This window comes from Cynara cardunculus (genome assembly GCF_001531365.2).
Source record: "Cynara cardunculus var. scolymus isolate 2C chromosome LG 14, CcrdV1, whole genome shotgun sequence".
NCBI classification, from domain to species: domain Eukaryota; kingdom Viridiplantae; phylum Streptophyta; class Magnoliopsida; order Asterales; family Asteraceae; genus Cynara; species Cynara cardunculus.
Window position 1 is genome coordinate 1,399,065 of NC_037541.1, and position 17,850 is coordinate 1,416,914.

Sequence of the window (17,850 nt, forward strand, 5' to 3'; positions counted from 1 at the left end):
GTCTGTGCACACGCGTGCGTGCGCGCATGTGTCTCCGTGTGTGTTTTTGTTTGTGTGTGTGTATTTTGGAAGTAGGATTGTTTTGTAGGTTTAGGTAGTGCATATAAAATAATGTTATTGAAAAGATGATAATGCAATATTGTATTTCAGTTAGAGAGAAAGAGAGGATCATGATCAGCTTGTTTTTGTGAGACCCGTCATATTAAAACACCGTGAAAGTAACATTCACAGTATTTTACTGTAGAGTTTCAAGTGTAAAAAAATGGTTTTACGGGTCTCACCATAACAAGATGGTCTCACGTAAACCTCACCCTATATATATACATACACACACACACACACACACACACACACATATATATATATATATATATCCAATGCTATATCATAATATCGTATCTCAAAATAAAATAGAAACTCAAGGAAAGTAAAACGATCAAACTATACATGAATTTTGTTAAGAAAATAATGGAGTATGGCCTAGCTTGTTTCCACAAATGATAATAAGTTGTGTGTTGGTATTAAAGAAGTTAAAGCTCGACCAGATAAATCAACATCATTGAGCAGTAAAAAGTGGTAAATTATATATTAAAAAAATATGTATTTAACATTAAAAAATAGAAATGAGAATATTGTAAGTGAAGTAGAGTGAAAATATGGGTGCAAGAATAATAATAAAAGAAGCTAAACGCAATCAAATTAAAAGATTTATATGGAAGATATAGCGACATAAATAAATATAAAAAATGATTCAATTATTTAAGTAAATTAATATATACAATTACACCACGATCTTCTAGATTCTATTTTATTATGATTATTTATTTATATATATATATATATATATATTATATATATATATATATTATATATATATAATATAAGAAAAATCTCAGTGGGTATCCCCACAAGTCGTCTTCTCTTGGGTTGTCAAATAGATCACATTAGATTTTCCATATATATATAATTGGACATAGATGGGAATAAATTAAATAATAATCTAAAAAAATAGAGAATCATGAGAAATTAGTGAAAATTTGTATTGTTTGATGACATGAAATAATATGTTTAAAGCTTAACAGTGTTATTTTATATTGTGAAATAAATAAAACGTGTTCATAAATTTTAAGTTGTAAAATATATATATTATGCAACAGATATATGTGAGATAATGATTTAAATCGTAGCCTCAATGTATATGAAAGAATATGTTGAGATTGGTGCTCATTGGTTCTCATGTGTGTATGTATGTGTATAGGTGTGTATGTATGTGTGCGTATGTATGTATATTTATGTGTGTGTACGGTTGGATTTCGGTGAAAATAAGAGTTATGATAATAATGTGAAAACAAAAGCGTTTACCAAACGTTTGTTCAGATAAGCGCTTATTAAATCAAATTATCTTAGTACCTTACCAAATGAATATGACAATATCGAGAATCTTACTCAGTAAGAGTGAACGTAATGACCGAGAAACTTACCCAGTAAGTGAAGGGGGATCACTTTTACGTGGTTAGTGCTTATCACGTAAATTATTGCATATGATGTTGTTTTGATGGATTAAAATCTTACTCGTAATGTAAGTGATAATATTAAATTTTACCCGTAAGTGTTTATTAGATAAGTGTTTGGGTAAACGACCCTTTATCTTTATCATCATGACCCAACTTTCAACAAATTAATACAGGTAAAAGTGATTAAGGGTGTGCATATATTCGTTATAATGACTTTAAAGTGAAAATAAATTTGAAAACAAAGGTAGATGAATACAGTTGAAAATAAATGAATATAGTTGAAGGTACTAAATTAATTTTTATCAGGTTTAATTTATTTATTTTTAAATGGAAAAAGAATTTCATTATTGTTTCCTTTGTGGAAGCAATCCGGATTATTTTAAGTATTTAAATAATAATTAAAACTTTTATTGAATTATTTATAAATTCAAAAGTTGCATTTATTTTCAAAATGAGTGGAAAATAAAAGAAAATCAGTAATGGGCCGGGCTGGCCCGATGGAAAACAGGGTTAAATTTTCAACCATGGCCCATTGGGCTAAACATTTTTGGGACTTCAAAAAACACACATATATGTTGTTCAACACGAAAAAGATCCATTATTGTATGGGCTTCTTTTTATTTTAACCGATATCCCTACTGATGTTAACTCCTTTCGTTAAGTATGAGGATAAAATCGTCATTTTTTTCTCTTTGACTCTCTCTGATCACGTTCATGACCACCTCTACTTCCAGCGCCACCTCCATCGTTGCGGAAGTGCAGAGCCACCGCCACCTAATCCCACTCATTCCCTACTTTATTCTACTGCTCTCCATCCACTGGCGGCATTGTCTCTACCAATGTTCTAAAATAGTGTGAGATGTGGCATGACAATGCAATCAAGTAAGCCTTAGGAGCCACGACGAGACCACACACGTTTTTCAAAACACAAATCATGGCAGCAAATCTGTATATCATGTGTATAATTATGTATACACATATTTTGTATATCTATACTATATTATAAAGTATTTGACAAAAACTCTTAAAAACCATTTTTATGCATGAACTACTGTATTGATGCACATTATTTAAAATTCAAGATTACAAGTAAACTGTGCAAAAATACAACTTATTAAAGCTATATGTTTGAATTCGTGTAACTAACCGCGGATAAACATAATCAAATAGAGGATAAACATCTCATTTTTAAATATAAAAAATCTAAAATATAATTATAATAATTATTGAGTTCTAACAGAATACTTAATAATTATCTTTATTAAAAAAATATTATTAAATCTAAATTAAATTATAATAAAAAATTTGAATTAAAAAAGATACAAATAAAAACTTTTAAATAGATAATTTGATATTAATATTAATATATTTTTTGCAAATTTTATATGATATTTTCAAATTTATATTTTATTCAAAAATAAAAACATTATCGCTTTTCTTAAAACCACATAAAATCGTATCATATTGACATGGATAAAAAATAAAACGAAACATTGAAATGAAAAATGTGTCTCGATGCATTCCATGAGTACCTTTCTAGATGTTATTTAAAGAGTCAATATTATTGAACAATTTAAATTAGGTTATATATCAAAACCAAGAGCATCTTGAATGCAGTTCTTATATTGGCTCTTTAACTATTGTAGGGAGTCGAATATGAAAAAAGCGTCACTTTAATGCACTTCTTACGTTAGTTCTCTACATTAATTTTCGTTATCTATGCATCTAATAAGCTCCCTACGATGATTCTTCATTCTACATTATTTTATTATATATATATGTACGTCATGTCGTGTTTTCATTTTGCCTTATGCAAAAAGTAAGAAAAGTGCTATTAAAGTAACGTATGTTTGTCATGTTATATGCATTTTACTCCAAATATTAGCTGAAATGTATGGAGTAGGATTGGAGATGCTCTAACAAGTAAGATATTAAAAGATAAATAAATCACATAGCATATTACAAAAACTGTACATTGAGCCATGGCGTACCATGAGCTTAAAACGGTATCAGAGACAAGTCTTGAGGCATGGTGCGCCACAGCGGTTGCCATGACGAGTCTTTTAAAACACTGACCACCGCCAACGAAGACCAAAACACTGGCCATGTGCATCTGCTTCTGGTGGATCTATTTCAACCCCCTTCTTTGGAAAGCAGTCAACACACCGTCATTGTAAGTGGGAGGATTGCCATTGCTTCACTACCCCTCATCAAGGGTTGGAGGAACCATTGCACCAACACTGGTGTTACTTGCCCCTTCTTATTGTTCATGATTTTATCGATTTGCCCCCAGATTAGCAACCCTTTATGTGTGTGCTTGTGTTGTATCCATCTGAGCTATGTTGCTCAAAAGTTTAGAACCTGATCCCTTTCCCCAAAGTTTAGATCATATAAACTTATCTACACTAGGCATGGAAGAAAGCACGATAGGAGGCATGTCTCGAACCTAGGTGACAGCAGAGAACTTTAGGATAGGTTTGAAAGGAAGGAAACAATAAAGGCTAGGTTTCTACAGGAGCTATGAATCAAGAAAATGCCTTGACTAGTAAGCAAGAAAATAAATCGATTCATTTGCCAAGATCGATGATGAGATCCAATGGTGGTTCTTGGAGATGTGCGTGAAGAAGATGAAGACAAAGGGAGATGAGAATTTCGCAAATTGACTTGGCAAACTTGTGGAATCACGTTTTCCAGGTTTTTCTATTAGATCGTGGGTCATATCTCATTCGAAAAGCAGAATATGCGGAACTTTGCAGAGCAATTTACGGAATTCCTATCTATTTCTTGAAAAACGACTATTTCTTACAACCATTTGGCCAAAAATATGCTAGTTTGGTGATTTTTCCTTGTTATTTTTTCTTTCTTGAAGGTAAAATGTAATCGTGTGCATGAACACTTGACAGAAAAAGATTGACACAGTTATCAACAGAGATTAAAAATCAAAACAAAAGACATGTCATAATTTTTTTTTAAATAAACAAAGTCGAGGAACAAAACCAAAAAACACATGACAATTTTATGGGGTTAGCTCAACTGACAATAAGACTTGAGCCTTTAATATAGATGGACCTGGAAAAAATTTCAAAGCGTTGACATCATTTGACTATAAGAAACAAACATAGAGATTTTTTTTCTTCACAAAATCATCATTAGTCTGTTGGTTAGTTCATTGTTTTTCATATGTGAGGTCATGTGATCATGTCTTCTATTGCAAAAAAGAAATAAATTCAGAAACATAATATATCTGAAATTAAAAGCTAAAAGACTAAGAAAATGACATTAATGAGATTTGAACTCGGTATATGGGGTGGAAGAAAATCCTTGCAAACCAACTATATCAATGGAAAAATATGTCTTCATTGTAGTTTCAAAATATATACGATGACACTTTTCACGATCTTATAATCTTTAACACTACGACGGAGGAATGAAGCGTTGGCCATGCCACCACACGGGTCTGTCAATGGCCTTTAAGGATCTTCCTCAAAGGTCATCTGTTCGAGTCTTGCAAAAGCCACTGAAGATTTTCTTAACTGTTCTCCAGAACGCCTAGAATTAGTCGAGATGTGTATAAATTGGTCTGAACACTTGCAGGTAAATAGAAAAAAGACCATTATTTACTCAAATACCTATTTTAACAAACATATTTTAAAAATACATCAAATTTTGAATTAATAAAAATATAATCCCAATTAAATTCAATAAATCTATCATTTTCTACCAAACTTTTTTACATCCGTCTTTGATACCTTAAATCATGATTTTGTCTCAATATATTGTTTGTCGTGAAAATACTATTATGCCCCTAAGAAATGCATGCGTGTCTCTCATTTATCACGTACGTCAAGGGTAGAAATTGGAAAAATAAAAAAACCAACATTGTGATTGTAATATGAAGGCCAATTCGGCTACCACAACGCTATTTCTCTCTCTCTCTCTCTCTCTCTCTCCCGTAATATCGTTCGGTGGCTCATCGGCGGCGAGTAGAGTCAATGCCTGCTCAAAAGCGTTCCAACGATTCTGTATATGAGGATGAGGATGAGGATGATTTTGAGCTGCAACGCAATACTCAGAATATTTCTGAAGAATCCGAAGAAGACGACGTAGAACAAGAGGAACAAGGTTTGTTTGTAAACTTTCTTTTTGTCTGATTATTCTAGTTATACGTTTGAATTACGTGATTTACTGTTCTACACTCGTGCCGGTTGTTTGATTTTTGGTTTTTTTGATCAGCAGAGTCGGATGATGATGGAAGCCCTTCCTCTAGTTGTAGTGACAAAGACGAGTGTGTTCCCCTTCTCTCTCTATCTAGATATATACATAACTTGCCCTATGTTTTTGTTTGAGTTTGCTTTGTGTCATGAGATGTGATTGTTTAATTTCATCAGCGTGGTTTTTTTATTGTTGGTATAGTCAGTTGTGATTGAAGATCTGCATGCTTTTTAAGTTGTGTTATATGAATTCAGTAAGTGCGCGTTTGTCGCATTGACAGTGCTTAATTCTAGTAGAGTAGTTGTTGGATGTTAGAATGAATGGATAGTACTGTAAGGTTTTATTAGATATCCCTCTCGTTGCTTCTCCAAATGCAATTTCAAGTTCATATTTCTTCTATTTCGTAGTTGTAAATTTTGGTTTCTTTGTTTAGCTTAGGGAATTGGTTTGGATCGTCTTAGTTCACTGGAAAATTCGATGGCACTTTTATGCAAGTTGGTCTACGGAACAAAAAATAATTTGGATCTGAAAAGTACCAAATTTGTCATCAAAACACGATTACGTTTCTGAGCAAAGGGAGCGTTTGATCTTCTGGTGTGATTTGGGTTTACAGAGCAGTAACTGTAAAAAGTTTAAAACTAGATATAACATGGAAACTTTAATCTGATATACATGTACTTTATGAATGTGAATATGGTTTATATTGTTCTGGAACACCATGAATTTGCATCAGTGCTAAATTTGGAAAGCTAATACTATAGTCAACAGAAATTATTTAACAAAAAAAACTAGCCAGTTTTTTTTTTTTAATGCTTGACAAACTTTCTAAGTAAAAATTAATGCTCTATCATTAAAAGTAAAGCTATTCATAGACTTCATATATTTAAGTCATATACAGCATATGCCACTAGTAGATATAGAAAATGAAATGTGTAGCTATATACTTCATTACTGCCATTAGACTACCTATTTGATAATTATACTGTATACAGGGTCCTGTTATACTCTCTTTAGAGGTAAAATGAGAATTTAGGCGTTTTAATTGGATCAAAAAGACCCTCAACTCCTAAAGGACCAAACTTTATGTTCTTAGTTACCGCTAACAAATTCTCAAATTTTATTTCCTTGTATAATTTTCTACGTACAATGCAAAAAGAGTTATGCTTGCTTTCTGTAAGTACTTGCTGCAAACATGGGGAAAAGGCTAACCAGATAATCACCATTATTGATCCATTGGATACCCTTGTTGCTACTGATCTTAACCAGCTTTGACAAGATATAATAGAAATAAACTACAAATATGCTATATCTTGAATTGGGGTTTATATATTTCTACAAATTCACGTGTAGGGCCTATATCATTATCGGGTGATGCAAAGTAGTATTAATGATTACTGTATAATGCTTGACATGCTACAACTCCTGTCAATAAAAGCTTCAACTTCATTTTGTCTACGAGGAACCATGGTTTATAGGTTCTTCATCCACTTACCATCTTCTCTTGTATGATGAAGGCTCTTTTCAAGTATAAGATATGAAACTTCTTCAATTATGTTTGTTAGAAAAAATATTATTTATGTTTGTTAGAAAAAATATTATTACCATGATTAATCATTATATTAAAGTTCACACTTTTTGTGCCTACCACTCACAAATGTTCTTAGAGCACTCTGAAATCATTTCCTTTTATCTTCTTCCATTTCCTGCAAATGTGATGATGCTTGTAATCCTCTGGTAACATCCAAGTATGTTATTGATTGTCTTTATATGGATGGCATTGGCCCTCCATAATAGCCTTTAGGTACTTAGGTATTGAAAAGCTGGGGGTTCTAACCCTCATCCCCACCTCAACAAGTATAAAGGAAAACGAAAAATAAAAATGTCCCAGAAAAGGAAATATAAATTCATTTGTGTAGTAGACTAGCTTTCAGTGGAAAGTGTTTCATCTTCCTTTATTTTCTTGCTGCTTTTACTTACCCTGGGATACCTTTGGTACCCATCCCAGTTTTGTTTTGTCCTTGTTTATTCTCATTGTCTTCTCCAAAATTGTATGACAAGCTGGGAAAGGATTCCATAGAGGTGCACTATGGAGTAGAGACATTGGATTGAATTCTACTTTTTGATCATTTCCAATTGGATGATCAAGCAACTTAATTGTATAATTCCCTCTGTTTCTGATCACATTTATATTTAACTTTTGAATTTTTTGTAAAACGATTTCCTTGAATATACATAGGGTATATACATATGCGTACATGCACACATGCTTGTTTCATGCCATACTTGTTTGTCATAGGTATGACCAGTAAAAACAGTATTAGAATTATGGTTTAACCTGATTGAGATATCTGAAAAAGCATACGGTTCAAAGCAACCACAAACAACTACTGTGGGACAGTTGATTTGTGCTAGCAGAAACAGTTGCAACATATTGTTGCAAGTCATATTATTTGAGAAAGGTAATGAAATTGATGTTGCTCATTCAACAAACGTGTTTATGATGGTAGATTTTCATTAATTCATTGTGTTTGGACTGTGTTGCAGGTATGTTTTTGTAAAATTGGCTGATGTGCGCAAGGAAGTGCAGTGCCCAATTTGTTTAGGTACAGTTTTCTTATTTTATTTCACCGTGTTATGATTTGGATATTTTATTCAGCATGGTTTTGGAGTATATGGTGATATTGTTTGCCTGGAGGATATGCTAATTATAGAGTCTAAAAAATGAAACCACAATAGTTATTTATAGACATAATTTAGTTTTGGATATACCATTCGTTCATCCTAAAGAATATGGCAGGCATTCTCCCATGTGATACATACATGTGTTGCATTTAGGAAAATACCGGTTTCCATGGCAAGACGCTCATAAAATTAGTGTTCCTATGGTAGGGCAAAAATACCTTAAACTCATTTTTGATATACAACCTAAACTTCATTGGTGTTGATATACATTGCGGATTTGTATATGATCCAAGGGTGACTTGACTCTTTGCCAATTGGTTTTGATAATCTTTACATGTTATAGGAGCTAACACTTTATTAACGTAGATTCTTTGTAGCAGCAGCAGCAGGCTATCATACATCAATACAGAGAAGCTTATGTTATTCTTTTAAATGAAATTATTTCACCCTCCCGTTGACACACTTGGCGTACCTAAAGGTGGGACTCACACTCAGGAGTTTTAGGTTATCATGAGTACTTAATGCTTGGAACTGCATCCTGCCTTAACATCGCAAATTGCCTGACAACTTGTTATATGATCACCACTATCTGCCTGAGTTGTTGAATCTCCTTTGAGTCCAGTCAATTGTAACAGCCTTATCAGAGGACAACACCCTCCCAAATACGTGTTAGATCCTTAAAGCTTATCAATGCCTTTGCCTCCAGTTTTACACTTTTGACAGTCTTGGAGGACTAAGGTTGAAGTTCCTTTATTCATATCTACAACTGATTGTCGCTAAGATTTACTTTATTTGTTTTTGTTGACTGAAGTTTGAGTTTCTTTGTGCACCCTAGACCTCAAGAAACTGGGCCTCATCATATCTCCCTGCTTCATTTTGATTCTTCCCTGACCTTCAATTGAGCTTTGGTTGGTCGCATGCAATAATCTTTGTTGCATAATCAGTGCTATGGTCTGCCCAAGTCTGTTCTGCTTTCTTTAAGAAAGTCTATGATCTATTTGAAGATATTCTTGTGAAATTTTGGTCATGTAGTGAGACCTTGATTAGTGAGATTTTCATCTATTTTACATATGAAAGGGATTATTTATTTTATAGTCTAAAAAGTTATTTCGAAATGTGCAAAGAGTTCTGGGGCTGAGTAACGAATTTCTGGAAAAATAATTGCTTTTTACCTTTTAGAAATATCAGGGACCTTTACATAAAGTTCAGGACGTCCAGGAGCTTTTTCATCATGTTGCTTATACCAGGCCTTTTTATGTAATTCTTTGCTCCAACCATCCTTAATCGCCCCTAAGTCAGTGGAACTACAGCAAGAGGTGGGATTGTGACTAGCGTAAATGAGAGTTCAAGTAATGGTCTAGCCTCCATGAGTGCAACCTGATGTGTAGGAGATTGCATATCTTTGGATGTTCCCTTCTTCTTAGGTGTTTCATACTACTAGTATTATAAAAGAACAACGAGGTTAGTCATCTGCTTGCTTTACTGCATATGTCAGTCATAGGATTATTGACATCAATGCTTCTGATCAAATGACATGGAACAAAGATGTATAAATCCAAAACATCTGAAGCTTTCACCAATACCACATGACATATGCTTGGTCTTGGTCCATATGGGACCCCTTAAGAAAGTTATTAGGAAATAAACTAATTTAGTCTTCAGAAATCAACAGTATGTAATAGAAGAGCAATATAAATACCATCTAGGGCATCTTGAAAATAAAAGAGGTCTCTTATAATCAAATTCCATTAGCACAAGAATGCCCTTAGCTACCAATCAAGTCTTCAGTTGGTGGAGACAACCACCAGGATGCAACTTGACTATAAACACCCATCTCTATATTCTGTATACACAGTGCTGTCCTAGTGAAGGAGATTGAAAACTGATGGCATGTTCTGCTGAACTGTAACCATCCTGCATGGCCATACACCCTGAAGTGCTTCTAAGAGATTCGTGGGAAAAAAGTAACCTCCAATAGCTGAGCTAAAGGCATATATCTGGATAAGACAGTTGTCTAGACCATATAGTTTTGGATATAGTGTTTGTTACAAAGGCTATGGATAACAGGAACAAATGTAGTTGAATGGAACAGCAGGCGGGTTACAGTGTTGCTGGTGAAAAAAAGGGGCAATACCTGATGATTCCCCTAATCCTCTAAAGGCTTAGAAGGGAGCTGAACCGTTTATCTCTTATGAAACCTATTTATGCATTAGTCGCTTTCCCCCCCTTCAAGAATAAACCGTCCTACCAATAAGCAATTCAAGGCAGAGGAACTGGGTAATGTGACTGGGAATTTGGAACTCTTTTAGGGGAATCAAAACATGAATAGTACCTAGATCATAACCCACAATGATTGATGTGAACACTATTATGGGAGGTTGAGTATCATCTATTTAGGATCCTCACCAGAATTTGAAGGATCTATTACTAGTATACTATGATGTCAGTAAAAGACTTCCAAGACCTATACCAGGTGTTGAGGTAGATTTTAGATTCTCTTCAAGTAGGATTTTAACGTGTGGTGTAGAAATAGAAACTCTAGCGTAGGTAGAACAAGATGTAACTGGATACAACTGACACGAGACAAAGTGGATTATTTTCTGTAGGTGGGACTATATTATGGGGGTCCTTATTAAATAGCTGAACTTTTTTATCAGCCAGATATCAAGAATGTATTTGCTAAAGATTTTCATAAGGTGGAGGTCTATGTAGATCAACCACATGATTTTATGGTTTACGAGGCTTCCGACTGTTTTGTCGTTTTTGGCTGTGAATCCTAGAATCCATTTTGCATGGATCCAGGCTTGAAAATTGCTTTGCATGCATGTGTTATTATGTTGTCTTTGAAGCTTGAAAACCTTTCTCAGAAAGCTAAACCTGTCATGAAGACTTAAATGTGATATGAGAATGTTTACTGTTTAACAGAAACTTGCAAGTAATCCAAACTTGGAATTTAGTAAATCTAGTTGAATATGCATATTTTCCTGTGCTTCAGTTTTCCATTTCTGGATCTTCATCAAGGTTACCATATAAGTTAAACACATAGTTTTATGCTGGTTTTTTCATATGCCCATGCTGTGAATTTGTACTGTATACACCATTAGAGGATACTGTTCATATAATAGCAGTTGAGAATTCATGACAAAACACATTTTAGAATAACACAATTGAAAGTTATGATATCTTCATAGAACCAAAACCTATTGAAGGCTTTATGTCAATGTCAGTGTGTGATTTCTGGGAAATGCATGTTTGTATAGGAACACTCTCTAAGTGTGGATGGAAGTTCAATATTCCATGAGAAGCATAACCTACAAATTTATGTTTCAGACGAGATAGTCTTTGGTCCAAACACTTCTTTAAAGTTAGAGGACTAAGCACCATTTTTCATGGATAGGTATAATTCGGAAGACCAGAAAGGTTATGGAATGCCTTCATCGCTTTTGTCGAGAATGCATAGATAAGTCCATGAGACTGGGGTATGTATTATAATGTTTGGCTGCTTCTCTTCCATCAGTCAGCTGGTCTTTATGATCGTTGTTTTCGTTTTACGAATATGCAACAGGAACAATGAATGCCCTGCTTGTCGTGCTCATTGTGCAAGCCGCCGCTCCTTGAGGGATGATCCCAATTATGATGCCCTGATTGCAATCTTGTACCCTGACATTGATAAATACGAGGCGGAGGTACAGTTTTACCTATTCATCACTCATTGTGGCGTAACATTATGCTTTCGATATTGTTAAACTGTCCATGCTTTTATGCCCGAATGCAGGAATTGGCCTTTCATGAAGAGGAAAAAGCTCGAAATAAACAGGTGAAGTCTATTAATCTTTTTTACTCTTTCTCCATATTCCATTAGGCTGCAGGTCATTTCTTTATAAAAGTGAAAAAGATGCTAATCTTTGGTAAGAAAATGAAGTCCCAATAACTTATGTGGTGGTTTTACTCGACGTGTAGTGCTGGACTAGAGATAGGTGATTCTTGATTCTTCTGGACTAGTATCCCGACTGTTTTCAGTGGTGTAATGCTGTAATGTATATAGATCTGTCAAAGGTCCCATAATATACTAATCCTACCAAAGGGTCATTGGCCAAGTGATACCCGGGTTAACTGTAGAGCCTAGCCTCCTAAGAGGTCAAGGGTTCAAACCTCGGCAAATGTGAGGAGTGTGCGTGAGTATTTGCCGTATATAAAATATTCTATACTCTATATATATATATATACCACTTCTGTTCAGATTTAGGTGTTCTTGTTTGAATAGACACACAAATCATATAGAGTAAATAGGGACCTGAAGGAGAATCTGACTTACCAACTTCTTGGGTAGTGTGTGCAAAAGAAACAATGCTGATTCTTCCTTTGACCAACTTGCAAAATGATACTCCCTCCTTCCCTAAATAAGTGTCAACATTTCTATTTTAGAATCTCCGATAACGAGTGTCCACTTTCAAAAGTAAGTGCCTACTTTCCAGTTCTACCATTAATTATGAGATGAAGAAATTCATTACTCCCTCTATTATAAAGGGTGAAATAGTGTAGTAATCACACATCTTTAAAATTGTGTGCCTTTTTTATTATCAACATTTATTTTGGAGAGGGACCGTCCCATATAGAAGTATACTTCATGGTTCTTAACTTAAATAGCATGACATTACAAATTATGCATAAGCTGAAGTTATAATAAATAAACTTTCACTATATTAGTCATGTTAAACAATTTAGATAAATCATAAGACATGAAAATAATTTTAGAAATACGAACGATACTTTATATTGTACTTTTGGTAGTGGAGTGAGTGTATCATAGTGAAAATATCAATTAAAGTGTCTACTTTTTCAAGGACGCTTATTGTGGAACAAACTAAATGGTAGACGCCTATGTGGCACATAGGAGTGACATATTTAATGGAAATACCAAAATGGTGCAACGTTATTTGTCTGAAATAATGGGCATCTTCTTTCATAAACATAGAAACTTGTGAAAGATACTCAAAATTAACTGCAATGTAAGTGAACATGTAAGGCGAATATGCACTCTTATTTTGTTAATCTGTTGCCTGATAATGGCCTCGTGTAATGCCTTTTGGGAGGTGATAATGCAACAATCCATGTCCAAACCATATTCTATCAATACAACAAAATTGGCTTTATAGCACATCAAATATGTCTAAATGTAAACCACAAGGGTTGTGGTGGAATATCCCATCTGCCCTGGGTTCAATTCCAGGCGTCGCTACAGCTGTGGCCACTCAATCTATTAGGACTGATGTCTTACAGTTACAGTTGCAATTTGCCGGATTAGTCTGAGCGTAGCCTGGGACACCCTTCCAAAAATATGTCTAAATGTCTGAATATATTGTTTTATAGAACTTAGTTTATAGGACCAAACAATTGTGTGCTATACAATAAGGTGATAGGATGTTTTTGGGCATCCTATAAAGTTTTTCAGGACAATTTTGAAAGATAGTGTCCTATTAAGTCTTTTTATATAAATATTATATAAATAAGTGTCCTATATATAAAAAGCTAATGAAACATTTTACTCCGAAGTGTTAAAGAAAAACTTGTTAGGATGCCCAAATATGTTTTTATCAACTAATCACAACTTCTTTACGTACGACACACGATTGTTTGGTTTTATAGTTCTATACTCAAGTCATATAAAGTAGTTCGTTATGAAATTTGGAAAAATTTGGCATTCTATGAAGCCGATTTGCTAATACTCATGCAAGAAATCTTTATGTTACGGAGTCACCTGAACAGATCCAAGCATCGATTGCCCAGACTTCTCGGCGCCAGCTAGAAGCACTGGGAAAGAAGCGTGCAACTGCTAAAGCCACTGCTACAGCATTTATGAGGAGATCACATGGAAACACGCGAAATCTCAGAGGAAGGAAAAGTTGGAAATCTGCTGAACCCCAAGGTTCTGACAATGAGGTCGACGCCGATAATGATATTGGCGGCAAATATTCATCTTCTGCAGACGAGCCCACTACGGAAATCAGACCCAAGAGGTACAAAAGATGGTCAGGAGCTCAGTCTTCATTGCCATCAAGTGGTGCAAATGGAGGCTGTGATGACAATGAGGCAGAAACAACCAGGAAAACTGGCGGTGGATCTATCGGGCTTGTTGGCAGCCCAGAAATTCTAGCCTGGGGTCGTGGCGGCATGCGGAGTCATACACGGCATGGTAGTCAAAATGGTAGTGCTGGTAAGAGTGCAAAGAACAACCAACTCGCCAAACTGATTGATCATCTCCAAAAGTTACCGCATAATGATGACAAGGTATGTATGAATTGTTTGTTTGTAGGAAATTATCTCTTGGATTTAGCTGCCTCTTATGGTAATTGCTCAAAAGAAACTTGGTTTCAAGATACTTTTAGAGGATTAGAGCATGTTTACCTACTGCTGACCGTGCTGACTCGTTCAGCATTATTAATTTCACTTAAACGGGTCAGCACAAGATGGTAAAGGTATTTTGTCGGTAATCATTTACTACAAAACACTTTGGGGGCATTTGTAAACACAAACTGGGTAAGCACTTTCTAGGTAAAGAGTCATCACCCTCGCTTACCTTATCGGGTAACATCAAAGTGACATAGTATAAACGTCTCTTACCCGTTAAGCGCTAACCGGGTAAGAGTCACCACCCTTACTTACCGGGTAAGATTTTTGGTTAGCAAATGGCACGAGAAGATTGTTGGTAAAGACTATCATCTCTGACCAGGTAAGCATCTCTTCCCCAATAAGAGGCAATAAGTGTTTAGTAAATAGCCCCTTGGAGCAAACAACCATTTTCAATCGGCACTGACCCAAACCGAACCTGTTACCAGCTTAGTGTTTACCCAATGTGCCACTAGGGTGTGCAATAACTGTTCTTATTCAAATTTCCCATTTTACCCCTATACCTCACCCAGCATTGCAATCATCTTTCTTTACCACGATAACGCACCCATCATGAAGGGATTAATAATTTAGTTGATGCCTTCTATTTTCTAAGTAAAGTTTTGATGACTGTATGGTATTCTCCAGCTGGATCTTCAACTGAAGCTACTGTCATTGGATGAGCAAAATATACCCAATTTGCAGAATTTATACCTTTGCTGTAGCCCGGCCACGTCAACTGCATATTTCTGCCAGGTAAAACATATTTCTATTTCTAAAGTTCTTTTTACGAAATGAAATACTCCGTCCAAAATAAATATCCACATTTCTATTTTAGTTTGTCCCTAAATGATGCTGTGGTCTCGAATTTTGGAAGGAAATGAAAGAATTCTTTTTTATTTGTGTTCTTGAGAGTGAAAAGAAAGGAAGGAAAGAAAATAATATTTCATGTTCTTGAGTGGGAGAGAAAGGAAAGGAAGAAAAATGTCATTTTACAAATAGACCCTTATCATTTTATAGTGGAATGTAATCGATGGGTATATGTGTAATTTTATAAATATTTTTAAATTTTATAAATTCTTTCCTTTCCTTTCCTCCCACATTTGGGAGGAACGTGTTGAGAGGAAAATCAACATTATTTTCCTTCCCTTTCCTTTCACTCCTTAAAAAAACTCGAGAACATAAGATTTTTTCTTTCCCTTCTTTTCCTTCATTAAAACACTAGAGAACACAGCGTAAGTGTCCACTTTCGAAAGTAAGTGCCTACTTTCCGATTCTACCCTAGAAAAATTCATCACTCCCTCTAATATCAAGGGTAAGATTGTTATTTAGTTGATCAAAAAGTGTAATAATTACATATTTTATAAAACTATATTTCTTTTTCATCGTGGATATTTAACTGATGGTGGTGTTGTGATGTGAAGTATGTTGCTCTTGAGAATGGTTTGCGAGCAGACGAGATCGAGTTATTTCTGGTGAAGGAGGAGGACCATTTTGAAGTCCATCCTTCCTCAGGAGTTGTTACAAATCCTTTGACAGACGAGTTACAACCGTTGGACGAGCATCAAATCTTGTCGGATCTTACCAAAATTTCCAGTCACAACAATCTGGTAAGTACATGCTCATCGGGGGTCAACCTTTGACTTTTACAAAAGTCAGGTCCAGTTGTTCTACCATGTGGGGTAGGCTAGGGGTCTGAACGAGTCGAGCTTTTAACAAGCTATTCGAGCTTGAGATACTTAATAATTCTCGAGCTCGAGTCGATCTAGAACACAAAATAGATATCGTTTAAATTAACGAGTCGAACTTCATAAAATTAATGTTCCACTCGGCTCGTTCATAAGCTCGATTAAATTTTTTTAGTTGAGTCGAGCCATTCGAGCATATATTTTTTCAAGCCAAACATGCTCATATATTCATAAATAATACAATAAAAATATAAAAAATTTCAACCTTGAGCCCAATAAACGAGTTAATGGATTGTGCATACGAGCCCATAAACAAGCATCGAGCTCGAGTCTACATTGAAATTGTTATTCGAGCTCAAGACTGGTATAAATTTTCAAGCCGAGCAGAAATAACCTATTACTCAACTCGGCTTTTTTACACCCTACCAGATCCTACTTATTATGTAAAAAGGGTAAAGACGTCCACCACCATCACGGGGGAGGTAAATTGTGGGTCCCATTTATTCTGCAAGGATGTCTATCTTCTTACCGACCAAAAGTGATTTTTTTTTGGTGTTTGCAGACAATAGCATACAGGAAGAAAGAAGTGCAATCATTGTGAAATTAAAGCATGGAAGGTTCTAGAAATATGAGATGGGAGAGAATGGATGGTAATTAAATGTTAATTTGGTGCATGTAGTAAGTAGAATAACTTTGGTAAATACATCAACCATCTTTCATACTACACTAGCTAATAGTTACAATTACAAACAAATAACTTCTAGATCTTATGTTTCAAGGATATGTATTATGTGGATGTGGCGGACTTAGATTTTTGTCGAGCGGGTGCACCTTTAAGATGGATCAAACGCCTGTAAAGTCGTTTGATCTGTTTTCAGCTAAATTCCACTATTACAAGGGATTTTTCAAGTTTTTTGGTTGATTTCAAGAGACCTTAGTTTTTTTTGGTTGGTTTGAGGTCTGTTTTTTCTTTTGGTTGATTGAAAGACCTTTTTGGTTTATTTTGAGGGTCTTTTTTGGATATTTGGTTGATTTTTGTTGTATTTTCTAATATTCTGGAGCACTATTCAACTTTTAGTGGGTGCATCTTTTGTATCCAAATTTTTTTCAATACAAAATAAGATTGAGCAAATGTATGGGACCCTGTTCGAGATCTAATAACTCTGCCCTTGGATGTATGCATGATGCATGGATACCAAGATTCAAAAATTCAAACAAATCCAAGATGTAAGAATTGTTTAAATATGCACATGGGAAAAATCGAAATATTGTTTTACACGTAAAATAATATATAAAACATATATTGTTATTTCATATAGGGAAAAGTACAATAAAAACCAATGGACTTTCTTGTTTGGAATGATTAA

At 34.7% G+C, this 17,850-nt stretch overlaps 1 protein-coding gene across 5 annotated transcripts; it reads left to right on the forward strand.

The window, feature by feature from the left end:
* The first annotated feature begins 5,486 nt into the window (after positions 1 to 5,486).
* On the forward strand, positions 5,487 to 17,298 carry LOC112526643 (putative E3 ubiquitin-protein ligase RING1a). Of its 5 annotated transcripts, XM_025137018.1 has the most exons (11): positions 5,602 to 5,636; positions 5,751 to 5,799; positions 8,023 to 8,185; positions 8,271 to 8,329; positions 11,806 to 11,887; positions 11,974 to 12,094; positions 12,184 to 12,225; positions 14,163 to 14,696; positions 15,444 to 15,551; positions 16,220 to 16,405; positions 17,046 to 17,298. In XM_025137018.1, the coding sequence occupies exons 5-11, from the start codon at positions 11,832 to 11,834 to the stop codon at positions 17,082 to 17,084; spliced, it is 1,086 nt and encodes a 361-aa protein (XP_024992786.1). In that variant the 5' UTR covers positions 5,602 to 5,636; positions 5,751 to 5,799; positions 8,023 to 8,185; positions 8,271 to 8,329; positions 11,806 to 11,831; the 3' UTR covers positions 17,085 to 17,298. The 5 variants fall into 5 exon arrangements, with proteins under 5 accessions (XP_024992782.1, XP_024992784.1, XP_024992783.1 ...); XM_025137014.1 differs by lacking the exon at positions 8,023 to 8,185 and having other exon boundaries at positions 5,487 to 5,636; positions 5,748 to 5,799; XM_025137016.1 differs by lacking the exon at positions 8,023 to 8,185 and having other exon boundaries at positions 5,487 to 5,636; positions 5,748 to 5,799; positions 14,175 to 14,696.
* The last annotated feature ends 552 nt before the right edge of the window (positions 17,299 to 17,850 follow it).

Bases quoted from the DNA above. Each gene is read 5' to 3' on its own strand.
- LOC112526643 (XM_025137014.1), top strand. From the start codon at position 5,507: ATGCCTGCTCAAAAGCGTTCCAACGATTCTGTATATGAGGATGAGGAT. The intron at 5,637-5,747 runs GTTTGTTTGTAA...TTTTTTGATCAG, and splicing joins CGTAGAACAAGAGGAACAAG to CAGAGTCGGATGATGATGGA. The intron at 11,888-11,973 runs GTATGTATTATA...AATATGCAACAG, and splicing joins GATAAGTCCATGAGACTGGG to GAACAATGAATGCCCTGCTT.